This window comes from Labeo rohita, chromosome 9 (assembly GCF_022985175.1).
Source record: "Labeo rohita strain BAU-BD-2019 chromosome 9, IGBB_LRoh.1.0, whole genome shotgun sequence".
Taxonomy (NCBI): domain Eukaryota; kingdom Metazoa; phylum Chordata; class Actinopteri; order Cypriniformes; family Cyprinidae; genus Labeo; species Labeo rohita.
Genome location: NC_066877.1, coordinates 20869404 through 20888940, shown reverse-complemented (window position 1 = coordinate 20888940; position 19537 = coordinate 20869404). Strand labels below are relative to the sequence as shown.

The 19537-nt window shown below is 37.1% G+C and overlaps 1 protein-coding gene across 5 annotated transcripts in view; it reads right to left on the bottom strand.

Annotated features, from left to right (window-relative positions):
- klf12b (Kruppel-like factor 12b) overlaps positions 1 to 19537 on the bottom strand; it is a 56154-nt gene that overhangs the window by 8551 nt on the left and 28066 nt on the right. For all 5 annotated transcript variants that reach the window (XM_051118823.1, XM_051118821.1, XM_051118825.1 and 2 more), the window contains exons 3-4: positions 13164 to 13662; positions 4240 to 4375 (exon numbers count right to left, since the gene is read on the bottom strand). In XM_051118823.1, coding sequence (XP_050974780.1) covers positions 4240 to 4375; positions 13164 to 13662 — 635 coding nt within the window. The remainder of the gene's footprint in view (positions 1 to 4239; positions 4376 to 13163; positions 13663 to 19537) is intronic.

Genomic DNA, 19537 nt, shown 5'->3' with positions numbered 1-19537 from the left:
CGCTAAGATTGCATCTCTCAGGCCTAAATATCTCAAGTGGAATTTATTTGATTTCAATTCTGTTTCCTGACATTCCAATTCAATTCCAATTCCATTTCCTGTCAGCTGCATGCAATTCCAATTCCAATTTCATTCCAGGAAGTGAATTGGAATTTACCATTCATTCTCAATTCAATTCATGAATGGCCCCAACCCTGGTAGGAAATTTACAAAATATCTTCATGGAACATGATCTTTACTTAATATCCTAATATAACAACCCCTTTCCAAAAGGGATTCATTGATAATGCAACACAGATGCATTTGTCACTCAGAATGCTCTCAGAGATGCAGAAGTTGGGCAATGACTTCTCGTCTATTCATTTGAAACTGATATCAGCAACTTAAATCCAGATATCAGCACATAACGGCATCTGGCCTCTCGCTCAGAGCGCCGTGTTGTGTGATACAGGGCTTCTTCAGCTGCATGGATATTTAAATTAAGTGCAGAGCTGGCAGTTCACTCTCTCCTAAATTGGCTCGTCTGGTGGTGAGGACGGTCTTATAGTGGAGACTGAGTCATTTTGGGTCGGCTGTGACTGGCCTCTGACAGGTCCGTGAGCCGAGGGGGTTATTTTAGTCCCGCGGGGCCTCGCGGTGCCAGCCAAACTCTGCAGCCACAAATTCGCCCCACAAGACAAGGCCATCATTCCTACTGTTAGATGCTCCAGTCTCATTGCAGGCTGCATTTTATTGCCTAGCCTTTGTAATTTTCTGGTTGGATTATTGTGCAAAAACACTGACCCAATTAAATGACAATATTCTTCATCAAACACTTCTTTGATGTGATAAATGCTTATTTGTTCTCGTCCATTGAGTCCGCCGTGCTATCGGTGTTATTCTTGTGGCGGCGCTGCCCACAATGTTATCTTATTTCACATGCTAGAATGAACACAGCTGCACACATGCCCTCTTTCTCCTTTTCTCTCTCTCTGTAAACAGCCAAAAGCGGCAGCTCTCTCCCAATAACACCATTCCTGTAAACCTGGTTAAACTGTGTTTTGGCATTCTGCTTCACCGGGGGGCAAAGTCCTAGTACTGTTCGTCCACAGCACACTCAGAGCAAAGGGAAACATTTACACGGTGTCAGTGCGAAGCTTTGACATACGGAGGAATCCTGGAATACTTTCCAAACCATTTGCCTAAATAACAGGCGGACGGCAGGGTGCTGGTAGGGGGGCTGGCTCATGGAAAACTCTTTGGGAGAAGTCCTGGGCTGTTTTTTACTGCCTGCAGGCTTGAGAGTCTTCTGGTTTTGATCATGTCACTGTCTTTAATGGGATGACTACCTCATCTGAGTGAAGACACATGGACTTGTGCCGCCAAGAATGGGAGGTGACAGCTAATGTTACCAAAGAGCCGGTATTACAAAGAAACACTTCACAATATGCACAAGTCTTGCGATGGGTGTTCATTTCCAACTCTTCAAAAATGATGATTGTCTTGCCTTTTCAGACCTGTATGACTTTGTTTAATAATAATAATAAATATATTTGTTTTATTTGTTTACCTGTATGACTTCAGCTGTTTTGTCCATGCAATCAGTGATGGGAATAATAGCGTTATAAATAAACTGCGTTATTTTTTTCAGTAACGAATAATCAGACAAATTACTGTTTCCCCCATTACAACACCATTACCATTACTGACAATAAAATGCAGCGTTACTATAATTTATTTAAATACTGGCCTCTGACAGATTATTATAAATATTATTCTAATTGTATTTTGCAGTTCATCTGAATGGATGCGCAGTGTACCTGTATTTGACGAACTGTAAACTCTAGTGTGAAGGCACATGACCAGTCGTCGCTTTGTCTCACGGACACGCAATGAAAGATACAGAGCGAGAGAGTCTCATTTACCATGAAGACTTAACGCTACATGTAAACAATATTCTTTGCTGTATTTTCCTGTCAAAACAACGGAGTTCCTTTGGACTTCTTCAGCTTTTCAGAAGTGCCAGTTTTGTTACATTATCAGTATTATTTTTTAGTTTTTTTCCTTTTTTATCCACCTTATTTTTCAATGCGGAAGTAAGCTGTTTTCTGTTAATAATCTGCCATAGAGAAATAACGAGAAGAATATTGAAGTGCCGTAAATGGCAAAACAGTTTGCACTACAAACTATTGTGCTCATAATTAAGATAATACATTAAAATAATATGGTAAGACACACCAATCTGCAATATCAAGCAGCAAAATTAGCTATTTTGTGCAGATAAACATAGCTGGACGCGGATGAGACCGGAAGCCAGACACATTAAATTTACAAACTGCCACTCTCGCTCTTACGGCAAAAACAAGGTGGATAGAAACACAAGATTAATCTTAAGCACCACCACCAGTTCAGTCAACATGACAAATATGCATTCATACATAGTTTTTCTAATTACTAAAACTTAATTACTAAAGTTTAATGCTAAATTATCATGATCTTATATTATAAAGCTTGACTGATTGATATTTATTGACCAGATATTTAATATTAGTCTGGTGAGTAAATGAGTAAATTTAATTCATTTAACATATTTAATATTGGGGGCATCCAAGTTATCTGACATATTTGTTATCTGACAACACAGTAGTTACTTTCCCTGGTAAATAGTTACTTATACAATGATATAACTCAGTTACTTAGTTATTATCTGTAAGTAGCAACTAGTAACTATAACTAATTACTTTTTTTAATTACACTGCATACAATGAAAATCAACCTTGATTGGACCCCATTGACTTTCAATTTGTGGACAAAAAAAAGGATTCATGTTTCAAAATGCATGTCTCCTTAAATGCTATTGAGCTCTGCTCACCCTCCGCCTCTTTTTTTTTTTTATGTATACGTTGGCGCATTACCATCAAAAACAAATGATGTCGGGACAAAATGAAGACTCTTATGTTCGCTTTTTACATCCAACTATTAAACACCTGCACTGCTTACAAGACGTTGTCGCTAGAGCTGCTTAAGTGTGGAGAAAATGGCAGAAACACGAGTAATAAGAGTCATTCAGCGGTCATGGGCAGGGCCCGAGGAAAACAAATTGAAAATTGAGACTGGGTTTCTTGGGGATTCAAAAAAGGAGTGAGTGGATTTTTATCATTGTAGGCTGGTTGTGTCCACACACCGCTAAGACACATTTATATGCAATACACCATGTAAAAGTGAATCTGCATCCGAAGTCCCATTTAACTACCATAATATGATGCATAGTTGGAGAAAGGAACTAACTAGTCACAACTGTTTCCCGAAAATGTCAGAACTTTGTTGCACATTCGTCATTCAAACCACATTGGTTAGAACTTTCATTAATGACGTCAAGCAGTTGGTGCAGTTACTCATTTTGAGATCAAATTAATGTCAAATTATTGCTATGAACAACAAACAACATCCGAGGACTGTTTAGCTATTTTTGTTCTCCGTTAATTTGCTGTATTTTGCTGGTTTGCTTACATCACTCCACAGTTCCTCTTTGGTTCCTCTTAAATTCTCTTAAACTAAAAGACGTAGAATGAAATTTGTATATGTATGGAATGAAAAATACAGATTGCACTACTTGTCAGCTTGCTTATTTTGCTTAAGTGCATGATCTATTTAAGTCCATATGTCTTACTAACATGAAACTATGCTTCTAACCACAGGTCCAGAGCTGTAGTTCCAACCACACAACTTTATGATGCTGTTTGCAAATGTTTGTTGGAACTATGGATTTACAAAACACTAAATCTAAGCTGGTAGTGACAGACCTTGCGACTATAATTGCCTAACTATGCTTTTGGGAAATGCACCCCAGGTCGGAAACAACACAAAGCTGAGCAAATGATGACATAATTGTCATTTTTGGGTTTAAAAGCAGTGTTTCTTATCCAGAGGACCCCAATAGGTCCAAATAATATTTATTTTTAGTTTTATTAACATAATTTTAATTAAATTGCTTTTATTTTTTAATTGATTTTAATTTACTTTTTTACAACACAAGGAACACATTAGCATAACTAGGGTAGCCTTTGAATATTGTCTTGGACAAAAGGGGGTTTTGGACTCAAAATGTTTAAGATCCACAAAGTAAAAAGCTGAATTTTCAAACACACTGTTAGCACTACATCAACACACTATTTTCTATCTGAAGACAGTCAGTGTGCATATGTTGAAGCTTGATTTCCAGTGTATGTGTTTGTAAGTGCGTCTTTAGAGAATACTCACTCCTGGACTGCTCGTGCTATAGACAGCGCCGTGGATCCTGTTTCATTAACACTGTCCAAGGTCACGTTTGGCAGGTCGTCATCATCACTGTCACTTTTGATTTGTCTTGGCGACAGGCCATTGGGGTCTGTTTGTGCTGCCGCAGGGGGAGGACAACAGAGGAGGAGGTTAGTTACATGACTGTAATATGCGTACCGCCCGAGGCTATTCTCAGGCCCATTCAGCGGCTCACAATATGCCACACGACACTGAGCAGAAATTAACACAGCATTTCAGGGTGTTTCTTCAACTTTTGGCACCTAAATGTCCCAAGGGTTGATTTTTATTAAAATGAACAGATTTCTGTTTTTTTCTGTTTACTACATTAAGGTCACATTAACTGTCTTAGAAACATTTTCATGCTCTCATTAATTATATCTGCTACTTTTCAAAACCACCATAGTAACTTCCACCACAGAGTGCTGTTAGACACAGTACACCACTTTGAGATGGTGGAAATGACACCACAGTTTACTTAAAAAAATGCACACATAAGAGTAAAAAGTAAACTTTGAATACAAGTGTCTGCCAAATGCATAAAATGTAATAAATGTTGCTTTATTACGTTGCACATGCTTGCAATGTAATACAACAGACAGCAGTTATTTGAATGTCATATGATACATTTTAGGTGTGCTTGTTTGTGAGTTTGTCATCAAATACAGGTTTTTAATTCAGACACACCTGTATATGACAGTGTTTCAGACTGGCAGTCACAGAACAGCCGTCTCTGATTACTGGATCTCATTCCCCACAGAACGAGAGCAGCATTCTCTCCCTGACTCCTAGCTTTGTTAATATTATGTGGGTTAGCCCAGGCTGCAGGGCCACGCTTCTAATTCGCTGCTCTCTCAGCAGTCTGTCAGACCTGATCCCGGATCAGAGGTGTCCGTGCTGTCTCCCAATCAGCCTTGGGCAGTGTGTCCTGCGGGCATGTCACCAGCACAGGCGATCAGATGCCCGGAGAGCGTCTGAAGACAACAGAGCTATGCTGCCACTCGCCCTTTGTTTCTAGGGTGTTGGACATAGCTATGCTGCCAATTTAGGAATTTCTGTATGAATGATGGGAGCACCTAAGATGGCAGCTATATGGTCTCAGGTGCATTTTTGAGTGAAACTTACAGTCAGGGCAGTCGAATGTCAGTGTTTTTTTTTTTGTGTGTGTGTGATTGATTATTGAAACAAATACATAAATGACCCATATGCAAATGTCATAAATTTCCTACCATCAGAGCAAGTTATTGTGAGCTGCTACTACAAACAATGGACCTCAGCAAACCAGACCACACACTGATATAATTAAAGGGATAGTTCATCCAAAAATGAAAAGTCTGTCATTAATTACTCACCCTCATGTTGTTCCAAACCCTAAGACCGAAGAAAATATGTTGTTGATTTTTTTTTTTTTGAGAGGAAAACATTTCAGGATTTCTCTCTGTATAGTGGACTTCTATAGTGCCCTCGAGTTTGAACTTCCAAAATGCTGTTTAAATGCAGCTTTAAAGGGCTCTAAAACAATCCCAGCCAAGGAAGAAGGGTCTTATCTAGCAAAACAATCTGTTATTTTCTAAAAAAATTACAGTTTCTATACTTTTTAACCACAAACGCTCGTCTTGGTCTAGCTCTGCGTGAACTGTCTGTATTCCTGTTTATGACAGTTAGGGTATGTCGAAAAACTCCCATCTGATTTTCTCCCCCAACTTCAAAATCATCTTACATCGCTGTTTTACCTTTTTTGTAAAGGGCGTTTGATCTTCTTTGCATGTTCACTTTGTAAACACTGAGTCGGTACTTTTGCAGCAATGTAGGACGATGATAAAATAAGATGGGAGTTTTTCAACATACCCTAACTATCATAAAGTTCACGCAGAGCTAGACCAAGATGAGTGTTTGCGGTTAAATGTATAAATAACAGATCATTTAGCTAAATAAGACCCTTCTTCATCGGCTGGGATCATTTAGAGCCCTTTGAAGCTGCATTGAAACTGCAATTTGGAAGTTCAAACTCAGGGGCACCATAGATATCCATTATATGAAGAGGAATCCTCAAATAAGAAAGACATGAACATCTTGGATGACAAGGGGGTGAGTATATTATCTGTACATTGTTGCTCTGGAAGTGAACTACTCCTTTAATGTTATGAAGCTACTCTCATGAATTATTACTCTCATTATTTTTGTTTTCTTTGCGTGCAAACAGTATTCTTGTAGCATCTTAAAATTAAGGTTGAACCACTGATGTCACATGGACTATTTTAACAATGTACTTACTACCTTTCTGGGCCTTGAGCATGGTAGTTGAGTTACAGGGTCAGAACTTTCTTGGATTTCATCATAAATATCTTAATTTGTGTTTGTGTTTGTGTTTGTAACACCATGAGGATGATTAATGTTTAAAAATACAAATACATATATGTGACCCTGGATCACAAAACCAGTCATAAGGGTCAATTTTTTTAGATTTATAAATCTGAAAGCTGAATAAATAAGCTTTCCATCAATGTATGGTTTCTTAGGATAGGACAATATTTGGCCGAGATACAACTATTTGACAATCTGGAATCTGAGTGTGCAAAAAAATTAAATATTGAGAAAATCCCCTTTAACGTTGTCCAAATGAAGTTCTTAGCAATGCATATTACTAATCAAAAATTAAGTTTTGATATTTTTACAGTAGGAATTTTACAAAATATCTTCATGGAACATGATCTTTACTTAATATCGTAATGATTTTTGGCATAAAAGAAAAATCAATAATTTTGACCCATACAATGTATTTTTGTCTATTGCTACAAACATACCCCAGCAACTTAAGACTGGTTTTGTGGTCCAGGGTCACATATACACTATAATCTCTGAAGGATCATGTGATATTGAAGACTGGAGTAAAGGCCTGTTCACACCAAGAACATTAACTATAAGTATAACTACATTAGCGCCCACACCACCGGATGATATCATCTGCTTTTTCTAAACGCACACTCGTTTGACGTTTTAAATTCTCAAGCTCGTTATTGTATGATTGATTCCATGATTCCAACAATATCGTTTTTCTGTGACTTTATCACTATAGCTGTGGTGTGGATTTTCTTTAATATTGAGAACGATTTTTAGAACTTTATCTTTATTTATTTACATTTTTAAATATCTTAAAATAGAAAAAACTATTTTCAATTGTAGTAATATTTAACAAAATTACCATTATTACTGTATTGCAGCAAAAGTGAGCATAAAAGACTTAAAAATCATTTTAAAATCTTACCAAGCCCAAACTTTTGAACAGTAGTGTATATTCATATAGTGATCCAAACACCACTCAATAGACCAGCATTCACTTTTTGACGTGCAACCCAACAGTCAACAACCATTAAGTTAAACATCACATCCACTGGCCTAACGTATTACCATACCTTTTTACTGTTAGTCATTATCAAATTCAGCACGAAACTGATTCCATGCCTTTCCGAAGGTAGTTTAAACATCCACTTTAGAGTCACAAACGCTCAGCAAAACTGATGGAGGATTTCAATGAAAGATTAATTGGACACATTACAAGAGCCTGGAGCTCTTCTCTCTTCTCCTCCATTCTATCTACTCAGGCTAGACACAAATCAGTTATAGCAGATGCTTTGAAACCTCTGTATATGGAGTCATTCAAAACCATTTACAACAATATATTCTACATTTCCTGCATTATTGTGGTACTAGATCAGTGTTCAAACTGATTTTTACTTGTATATTGTTAATTCCCCTGATTATTTTTAATGCCACATATATTTTTTTTTAACTTGCATGCATATTGTTATTAAAATTATATAATTTATGTTATTTATATATATATATATATATATATATATATATATACATATGTATATATATATACATATGTACATATATATATACATATGTATATGTATACATATGTATATATATATATATATATATATATATATATATATATATATACATATGTATATGTATATGTATATGTATATATATATATATATATATATATATATATATATATTTAAATAACTTGTTTTACAGCACTTTTTAATGTGCTATATAATTGAAATAAATTAGAAAAAAAAACAATAATTTTCAATATACTCTACAGTATGCATACTGTAGACAGCAACCGGAATAATATGGTTCATCTGTGCCTCTGCAGACTGTTTCCGCCATAATCCATTCACTCTACCTACAGTACATAGCTTGCCTGGATATTCCTCAAAAATGTCCATATAAAGGCAATGACAAAAGCGGAGTTCATAAGAGGTGGTGAAGCAAACCCCATGATTTCTTTCTCCTGTTGTTTCCAGCCATAGCCTGTTTCCATGGTAACTCAGCCGGAGACAGAGCTGTGGAGAAGGGCACACCCCCTCCCCACCTCCCCCTGGCAACCTGTACACGAGTATGCGCATGCAACTGAAAGTGTGCGCTGTCCATTGTGTTTCCAGCTGTCACCGGCCGTGACAAAAACATTTGTGAACATTAAATCGTTAATGTTCACACTGCCGATCGGTGCACTTCGGAACACACTTGAGTCTCAAAATAGTGGTAATGTTACCGTCAGTCACTATCATGTAAGCATATCATCGTCTGCTACCCATGTTGACCCCGCCCAGGTCTGACCCCATTTCCTCTGTGCTGCTCCAGAGAACTCTGGGTGGAGTCCATGTTGCTATGTGCCTGACTGCTCGCGGTGCCACCCATCTTCAATATCCGCCCCACCCCATTATGCAAACCTTGTTTTTCCTCTCTTTCCTCCCCTGAAGCTGAGCGAGACACCCAGTATTTAAATCCTTCTTCTAGCAGGATGCCCAGCCCTGCCCAACCATTTGGGACAGACACCCTTTCCAGATAAACAAGAGGTTGAGCAACAAACAGCTCCCTTGTGCCCTCCGCTCGGGCCGAACACCATTTGACAGCAACACCCAGAGCATCATGGCTTGGTGCCAGAGTATTAAAAGTCGCCTTACAGGAAACCAACCCTAAACAACGGTCCCAGAGTGCCGTCGGTGAGGTCTCGAGAGTTTGGGAAGGCACCGTGCAAGATGTGCGCGTCTGATTAGGGCATGTGGCGAGGGGCAGAGACCTGTCTGCATGACCTTGGACTTCAGACAACTACGCAGGTCCTGTTTGCAGAAAACACTTTTATTTAAACACTACTCTGTTTGTTAGAAAATCAACAATCCACAACTGTGGGCTTTACAGTAATTTTAGGGTGGGAAGTTTAATTTTTTACCCACCAGACAATGGCTGTTTTATCAACCACTGCTTTACAAGCAGTTTTTCAGTATAAACATATAAAACTCACAATATATGGGTGTTTCTTCAACTATGTGCACTTTTAGTCCTTTCGAATAACAAACTTAACACTCTCAGTAGTTCATTTAATTTGTCTACTAACAATTTCCAACAGTAGACATACAGGCATTCCACAAGAATTATGTCATTTTGTCATTTTTCTTCTGAAAGTCATGAATATTTCCACAAAATCTACAATGAAGAATTGTGTTTAATATGTGGTGGAAATGAGTTCTTTTAAACATTTTTTAAATAAAAAGTCTCCTTAAGAATTAGTCCACTCTTAAATTAAAAATTTCCTGATCATTTACTCACCCCCAAGTCATCCAAAGATGTCTATTTTTATTTATTAAAAAAAAAAAAAAAAAAAAAAAACTAAGGTTTTAAGGAAAACATTCCAGGGATTTTCTCCATATAGTGGACTTCAATGGGGATCTTTGGTTTGAAGGTCCAAATTGCAGTTTCACTGCAGCTTCAAACAGCTCTACATGTTTCCATCTGAGGGTCTTATCTAACAAAACGATTGGTCTTTTTCTAAAATAAAATAAAAATATACTTTTTAACCACTAATGCTCGTATTGCACTAGCACTGCGATGCACATCTACGACTTCATGCATTACATAATCATGTTGGAAAAGTCACACGCATTTAGTACTTCGTCTGTGTACTTCAGTTCAAAAAGGTAGAGTAGGACGAAACACTCCATCTCATTTTCTACTTCAACTACTTTTTTTGTAAAGGGCATTTGACTTTGCACGTTCGCTTTGTAAACACTGGGTCAGTACTTCCTCCTACGTCATGTGTGACCTTTTTTAACGTGCCTACGTAATGTGTGAAGCTGTGCATGCAGAGCTAGTGCAAGATGAACATTTGTAGTTAAAAATCTGTTAATTTCGTTGACAAATAATTTTCATCATAATTGCTGTCAACAACATTTTTTCATTGACGAAAACAAGATGATAGCAATACAAAAAAAATCATTTTGAATGACAAAAAACTGACAAAAATCTATTGACTTTTTCGACAACGAATAAAAACGAGATGAAAATGTTCAGACATACGGATAAATTTGACGACACAAAGGAAAACTCAGTTTGGTCCAGTTTTTTGAGCGTAGACACCGAAGCAGCGCCTCTCAAATAGCAGACGAGTACTCTTTAATGTTTAATTAATAGAGAAATACACACAAAATTATGTCGAACTGTCCATTTTGATGTGTATCGTGTAAACACACTCGGTTACGTCTTATGTGAACAAACAGTTAAGAAAATATATTGGTTTTAAAGAGACAGCAGCCTAATTTAGTTGCTATTGTCTGTGGCATTGATGTTAATCAAGCAACAAAGAAAGACAGAAAATCACTCACTGCTCTTGACTGAATCACAATAGTAGCCCTAATAAAAATGAATCTAAATTTATTTATAGAAATAAATATATTTGCTTGAAAGAACGAAGAATTTCGTAAACAAGTTGTTAAAGAATGCATTATAAGCCTATATAACCATTGGTATTTCATTGAAAATAAGACCATGTTTTTGTTTCTTTATGAAAAGTGGTTTTATTTCATTTTAATATAAAAGCATGTTGTGTGTCACAGCAGTTAAATCTGTGTCTATCATAAAACCTTAATATCAAACCTATGCAATGAGTTTGGTCATTTTAGACAAATGCTTAATAAATGCATTACACTAACTAAACGCATTCGATTTTAGCCAACCAAATCTATTGTAGATTTAGTCAACTAAAATCATATGATATTTAAAAGATTAAAACTAGACTAAAACTAAAACAATTCAGCTAACTAAAATATGACTACAACTAAATAGCATTTTAGTCAAAAGACTATGACTAAGACTAAATTAAAATTTGCTGTCAAAATTAACACTGTTAAAAAGTTTACTTTTTTTTTAAGAAAATGGCTATATAAGATCCTTATTCTTTGGCTGGGATCATGCTGAGCCCTTTGAAGCTGCACTGAAACTGCAATTTGGACCTTCAACCCACTGATCCCCATTAAAGTCCACTATATGGAGAAAAATCCTGGAATTTTTTTCTTAAAAACCTTAATTTCTTTTTGACTAAACAAAGAAAGACATGAACATATTGGATGATATAGAGGTGAGTAAATGATCAGAAAATTATAATTCTGGAGTAAACTAATACTCAAATCTTGTTATTTTCAGAGCTAACACATTGTGTATCCTAAATACACAGAAGTGAATTGAAATTACAGCATGAAATTATAGCATTTAACTTTTTTTTTTTTTTTTTTCACAGATCACATGGTTTTCATCTTAAGCTATTCACTGACACTGATGTCTTTCTTGTGTACACTTACTTTGTATAAAAGAAAACAGCTATAATCTGTTTTCAAGTCCTCTTGAAAAGAATTCAGACCTTTGATGTAAAATAAAACAAACAAAGTGAAATAGAACTGTTCTGTTCTGTTTTTATTGTTCCTTTTTATCTCAGTGTAATACTATTAGTATCCATTTACGCTATGTACTGCAATGTGAGATGAAATAAAGCAAGTGTGACAACACCTCACATGTTTGGGTGTGTTTGAAAAGAGCAGTGAGGTGCTATAAATATCTGAATATACAGATATAGCAATGACATGCACCTTGCCAGATGACTTCAAAATGTAAATGAAAGATTTAACAAACACACTTTTAAAAAATGTCTTTTGTCAAATGACAAAGCTGACATTTCTTACAGGTTGACTGCCACATTGGCTGGTACATAAATCAAAATTACCCAGCACTGCCCAAATGCTGGTGGCAGGAGTTAATTTCCCACTCTGCTTACTTGACTTGAAATTAAGCTTTTACTGTATATGTCTAACACTTTAAAAGCAGACAGTATGCCTGTCACACAGCACATACTCCCTAACAGCAGGAAGTACACAGACAGCTGAGGACAATCAACCCCATATCTGCATATCATTATGAGTACTACGGTGCTTTTCTGTGAAGAAAGGACAGAGGGATGCAGTTGTCTGAAGCAAGTCTTTTCCTAAAACAAATGTGAAGGGAACAGATGCTTTTAATCAGCTTTCATTTTTCCCCATTCCAGCTGATTTATTTTCCCCTGTGATCACGATTTCATAAGATTTCAACATTCCCTTCGGGGCAAGCTGATGTTAAGTGCTTCACCCAGGGGCACACCGGTGATCAAGTAAGTAATTCTCAAACTGTTAAGTTATTCCCACTCGCAAACCTCCAAAAATTATGTTCTCAATGAGTAATTTTTGTCTTTTTTTTTTCAGTACAAATATCTAAACATTCTTAAATAAAGATGCATTTACTTCAAAGGCAAAATGGCTTAGGTTAATTAAGTCTTATTTTCTGAAAATGTAATTAAGTTTATTTTTCTCACTCCTTTGGCATTTTACTTAATGTTAATGTTGATCTTTAACTTAATGTTCATTTTTGCTTCTCAACTAAATGTATCTTGATATTTGTACTGACCGACAAAAATATTGAGTAAGGAGGAATTAATACACTTTAACTACAATAAAATTAAAAAAATGAATCCATGACAATTATTAAACAATCCAGAAAGAGGTCCTCACCTTTGCCCTGGCACTTGACCTCATCCAGGAGAGGTAACATGATGGTTGAGTTGAGGGTTGAAGGGGAGCGTACGGCTGTGGTGTACATAAGGGGCAACGACTGCACCACCACAGGGATACGGTGCACCTGGCTGGGGAGTTTACTGGGGCTGGAAGGAGGGACGGGGTGGATGATGTGCAAAAATTGCTGGCCTCTAACTCCATGAGAAGATCCCACCAAGGGCCCGGGTGTCAAAACAGAGGGCATTCCCGAGGAGACTGAGGTGATGACGGAAGGTGACGACGATGATGAAGAGGAAGATGGAGAGAAGGCTGAGGTAATGGGTGAGGTGTTGGATGAAGGAGATGATGTCCTTGTCTTGTTGATGGACAGGTCTACGGGCTCTGTCTGGGTCTGGAACTGCTCGGATGAAAGCAGGTCTTCTGGAGGTTCTGCCTTCACTTTACTGAGTAGGAGTGGCACAGCCTCCATATCAGGATAGCCGTGCACTTTGGGTGACTGTAAAGAACAAAGAAATAATTGAATGTGGTGTTAATTTTGTTAATTAAAATTCTGACTTAAATATTGACTAATCGAGAGGGTATTTTGATTATGAATGTTTTATTAAATCCGTGTACATATATCTAAGTTAATGCAATTAATTAAATATTTAAAAAAATATACAGTTTAACAAATACACAAAGAAACTTTCTTAATGTCATTTATCAGAGGAAAAAAATGTTTTGTAATATCTATGCTTTATTACAAACAACACTGTTGTTTGTTGTTTTTTTCAAATCTAACTGAAAAATGACTCATGATTCAGTGAGAGAGTCAGCTGCGAATTCTGTAATGGCTCTGAATGATTCAACGACTGAGACTCGGACTCAAACTGGGTTTGTAGACTGTTTTGTGAATTTTTATATGAAATAACGCTATAAACAAGTAAATGATTCACTGATTGGAAAGAGTCTGACCCAAAACGGTTCAAAGAAGTAAATGAATCACTGACTGATTCACTAAGTTAATCTAAGTTAATACTACTCAAACTAAGTTAATACTACTCAAACTGGTTTGCAGACTGTTTTTTAAATGTTGACTCAAAAAAAAAAAAAACTTGTAAATCTTGATTTAAAAAAACAACTTGAACAAGTAAATGATTCACTGATTGAAAGAGACAGACCCAAACCGGGTTAGCAGACTGTTTTGCGTATCGTCATTTAAAAAAAACAGTTCAAAGAAGTAAATGAATCACTGATTCACTGAGTTGGACTCAAACTGGGTTTGCAGACTGTTTTGTCAATCTTAACTCAACAAAAAAAAAAAAAAAAAAAAAAAACAGTTTGAAACAAGTGAATGATTCACTGACTGAAAGAGTCTGTTTGAACAAGTAAACTAAGTAAACTGACTTTGAGTCAGATTTAGCCTGGGTTTGCAGACTGTTTTCTGAATATTCATAAAAATGACTGACTGATTCACTGACTCACTGACCGAACGAGTCAAACTCAAACCGGGTTAGCAGACTGTTTTGTGAATCTTCATTTAAAAAAAACTAATCGAATAGGTAAATGATTTACTGACTGAAAGAGTCAAACTCAAAACTGGGTTTTGAGAATCTGTGTTTAAAAAATGGTTCGAACATGTAAATGATTCACTGCCTGAATAAGTCAGACTCAAACTGGTTTAAAATGATTCACTGATTGATGATTGAAAATGATTCACAGTAAATGATTCACTGACTAAAAGAGTCAGATTCAGTCTGGGTTTGCAGACCGTATTGTGAATCTTCATTTTAAAAAAAAAACAGTTTGAACAAGTAAATGATTCACTGACTGAAAGAGTCAGACTCAAACCGGGTTAAGCAGACTGTTTTGTAAATCTTGATTTAAAAAAAAAAAACCTGAACAAGTAAATGATTCACTGCTTGAAAGAGTCAGACCCAAACTGGGTTAGTAAACTGTTTTGCGAATTGTCATTTAAAAAAAACGGGTTAACTGATTCACTGACTCACTGACTGAAAGACTGAAAGAGTCAAACTCCGTTTTGTGAATCTACATTTAAAAAAACTAATCGAATAGGTAAATGATTCACTGACTGAAAGAGTCAGACTCAAAACTGGGTTTGCAGACTGTTTTGAATCTGTATTTAAAAAAAAAAAAAATCTGTTTGAATAAGTAAATGACTCACTGACTGAAAAAGTCGGATTCAATACAGGTTTACAGACTGTTTTGTGAATATTCATTTAAAAAAAAAAAACAGTCATTTGTTTTTGAATCAAACATCACGTGTCACAGTTGTGGTCTGGAACGCAGATGAAATGTGGCTTTCTTATCAAAAAGATCTTCATGGAGACAGGATCTGTCAGCTCCACATGGGTGTCTTCCCAAAGAAAACAGCGTAAATAAAGTACTAGCAGACAGAGCGTTCCTCTCTGCTGCAAGCGCATGCAGTGAAATGATCGCTCCTGAGCAGGCGGCTAATCATGACAGAGCAGCTCATTAAACCGAGGGGAAAAGTTCTCGAATTGCGACGGCAGATGTGATAAACGGTCCGCTGCAGAATCGCGGCTCGACTTTGTTTATAGGCTCACTTTTCTTTATCCAGACTGAGTGGGCCTGTAGCAAATTACAGTTTCCCCCCCTGTGCTCATACTATTTTTACTCTGGACACGTGGAGTCACTCTGAGCGTTACCGACCCATGAATCAGCAGTATGCGGTACAATATAACTGCATTTGAATCCAAAAACAAACAAATGTCAGGCAATTATATATGCTGACACGACCCGTTAAAAAAAGCCCAGGCTGGGTCATTCAGGATTCAGAGGGCACTGTCACAGGTCAGGACACATGACCTCAAGGTCAGGGTCACAGTACTGATTGGACTGGACAGGGAAAGGAGCATTTCTTTTAGAACAAAGAGGCTCCTTTCTACAAAGTGTGACAGAGCTGACATCAATGGTGATTTAGTCTCTTTCAGGAGTTTTTGCGCTAAACAAAAAGCACAATGAAAGTTTTTCACAGCTCTACTCAACTGACTGGTAAGGCTATCATGGGATTATAGGGTCTGTAAATATCTACAAGTCAGTCTTTTCTTGTGGGTCAGCTGAAAGATTTACATCTTGCATTTGAAAACGTGTGGCTTTAAAATTTGTAATGCAGATAATCTTTTCCTCCAACTCTACAGCATTTTAAGCATTTGAATAATAAAAAAGTTGTAAAAAATAATAATTAAATTAAAAAGATTCTAAAACAACAACCAAATTAACGAAACATTATTAAACAAACACATAAACATGAGTAAACAATTAAAAAACAGAACAGACATATCCTTTTTGCTCAGTCTTCATGGGTCCAGTACAAGGTTAGGTAGTGTACAGTCTTCCCTATTTTTTGTAATAAATATGTAACATAGTCCAGTTTTTATTGAGTTTTAGTGTTTTGGTCTTGGAAAATGCTGCACAGCTGCACAGACAGGGTGGTAATCAAACCCAGTGAGTGAATTTCTATTAGCATAGCATGCAATCAGCAACCAACTAATGAGGGTTGTATGAAAGGGAAGGGAGGTGCCGCTAATGACCAATCAGCGTCATACTTAACAGGCTCGCTATCTAATTGAAAAACCTGCCTCGGTAATACCTAAGAGATCCTTTGTTGTTCCTAGCAAAAGGGACGAAACATTTCTGGTCAGTTCCTTCAAAAAAACCCTTGGAGCAGTAATGCAACCTCTGTATTTCCTGCTGAAAAAGATCACTCAGTAGTGTTTGTCTGTAGTGAACTCTCGCTCTAGTTCTATTGAATTTTGTGAGGTACCCTTTAGGGTATGCTTAAGAGGCTTTATATCGAGTACGTTTTTTTGTTTGTGTGTGTATATAGGACATCGTGCGGATCTGTGCCTGCGGCCGATGTAGCCTCAGGTCTTTGCAGCTCCTCTGAGACAAACCTCCTTCTCAAATAGATCTCATCTCCCCTCTTTACACTGTAGTCAATTTGGCCTTGTAGAGCTCTGAATTTTGTTTCACTGCATTTTCATTTTGCTCAAAGGCAGGTTCGAAGCACTTGAAGATAAAAACGGCAAATAATCAAGAACTGCACTCATGAGGTGCTCATGATTATTCAGATGGTATCGCTGGCTGATCCATTAGGCTGTACACTGTTTTCAAGATGAAATGCGAAAAGAAAATCGGATGAAACTGTAAACAATAGCAAACTGAAGCTGTGAACTATGAGGTACTGTAGCTTTCATGGAATAAAATGTAAATCAAAGGCTTGAGGTTATAAAAAGACATTTTGCATGCAGATTCCTGTTCTTGTTTGAACGTCAGTTTCTGTAGGAGTGTTTTTAAACCTCAACCGCTCTCTCTTCTGTACTTTCCACCTTGGCTCTTTGATGACTTTCACTTTATTTGGGGATCCTGCGTGAGATATCGGGCTAGCTGGTGAGGGCGTTAACTGGGGCAAACCATTCTCAGCAAGGTCTTGGCAGGTGGCCACCATAACGACGACCATGTTTGAGCGATGAGATGCACTTCAAAGAGTCATTGTGTAGGTTGCACACTTCCTGGCGCTTGGCAGTATTTCGACACATATGGATAAATATGTCTACCAGGCTTTCGCAGGAAGGAAACAAGGTGTTGCTATGCTGGCTTGTGAAGTAGAACACAACAAGGGTACGTTGTTGGCTCTCAGACGCAACTATTCACAAGTTCTCTCTCCAAGAAAATAGTGCATCTATCCATATCCGCTTTTGTGCATTTCTTTAATTGAGCAAATAATGCGGAGCAGTTCACTGAACAGTGTTTCAGTATGAACGACTGAATTACTCTGTTACTTGCGATGGGTCTGGTCATTGTTTGTGTACTTTCATGGCATAAAATCAACTTTAGATGCCAAGCCATGCCATCCTGAGTCAAAAGCTTAATGATAATGCTGACAGGTTAGTTACAGTTGCAATCGAAATTATTCAACCCCCCCAGCGACTGCAGTACCTTACAAATACAAGCTTTTCTGAAGATCCAGGACTTGCATTGTAAAAATTGCATTTACAACAGTGAATGTGCTGAATGGTCAGGTCAATAGAGCTCTCACATAAGCTATAGAGAAGAAATAGTTTTATTATATTAGAAAGTCTAAGGCTACATGAAGATTACCAAAACATTAGTTCCTAGAAATACAGCTGGCAGCATTATTTCTTAATTTAAATTGTGTTGTACCAGAAAACCTTTGAAGGTGTTGAAAAAGCACAATAACATAAAATGTTTGACCAGAGCAACTGAGAAAAACCTGCAATGTACAGGCAAAGACTTGCAAGGTGACCCGACAAAATGAGGAAAAATATTTCAATGCTGTGTATAAGAAGAACACTAGACAAGTGGCCTTCATGTTGAGGCATGTTGCTGAATACCACTCTTGACCAAGAAGAACAAAAAGGTCAGCCTGAGCATGCTAAAATTCATTTGGATAGACCTTTGGAGTTCTGGATGAATGTTTTATGGAGTGATGTGACCAAACTGGAACTTTTTGGACCTATGGATCAGCGGTATGTCTGGTGCAAAAAAGGCAAAACTTACAAGCAGAAGAACACCATCTCCATCATCAAACATAGAGGTGGGCTAGTCCTGTTATGGGGTTGTTTTACTGTAGCAGGAAATGGAAAACATGACTGTATGAAGGACATCATGGATTCTTTGAAGTATCAGGCCATTTTGGCAAGAATTGTGATGGCTTTGGTGCAAAGACTGAAGCTGATGATCAGTGGACTTTCCTGCAGGACAATCATCGCGAAGTATGCATCCAAATCTACTTATGCTTGTTTCAGGGATCAGTCATAGAATGTTCTTGAGTGGCCTGAGTCTCCAGATTGAATTCTCATTAAAAACATTTGGTTGATTTTGAAGAAAGCAGTGGCAAAGTAAAAACCAAAGATTATCAGTGATCTGGAAGCTTTTCAGGCGAGGAATAGGCCAAGATTGCAGTAGAGAGGTGACAGACGCTTCTAAGCACTTTCAAGCAGCGTTTATTGATGGTTTCAAAGAATAAAAAAAGATTCTGCACCAAATTTTACTTTTGGGGGTTGAATCATTTTGAACATGAACGTTTAGAGCCTATTTGTTTTTATCCCCATTATTCATCAACTTGCATTCTCAGAATTACGCAAATGTGTATTAATAAACTTTTTCAATAGTGTACTGATGCCTTTGTTGAATTGTTTTTACAAAATGTTGTTCTCTGCCACAAAATGTCTTGCATGTCAAGGGGGTTGAATAATTTTGATTGCAACTGTAGGAAGGAATTTTCAAACTATTTGATGCCAAGGACCATAGCATATGATGATCCCCTTGTGAGGGGCCACTTTTTTTTTTTAAATATAAATGCACTTTTGACTGAAACAGATGGA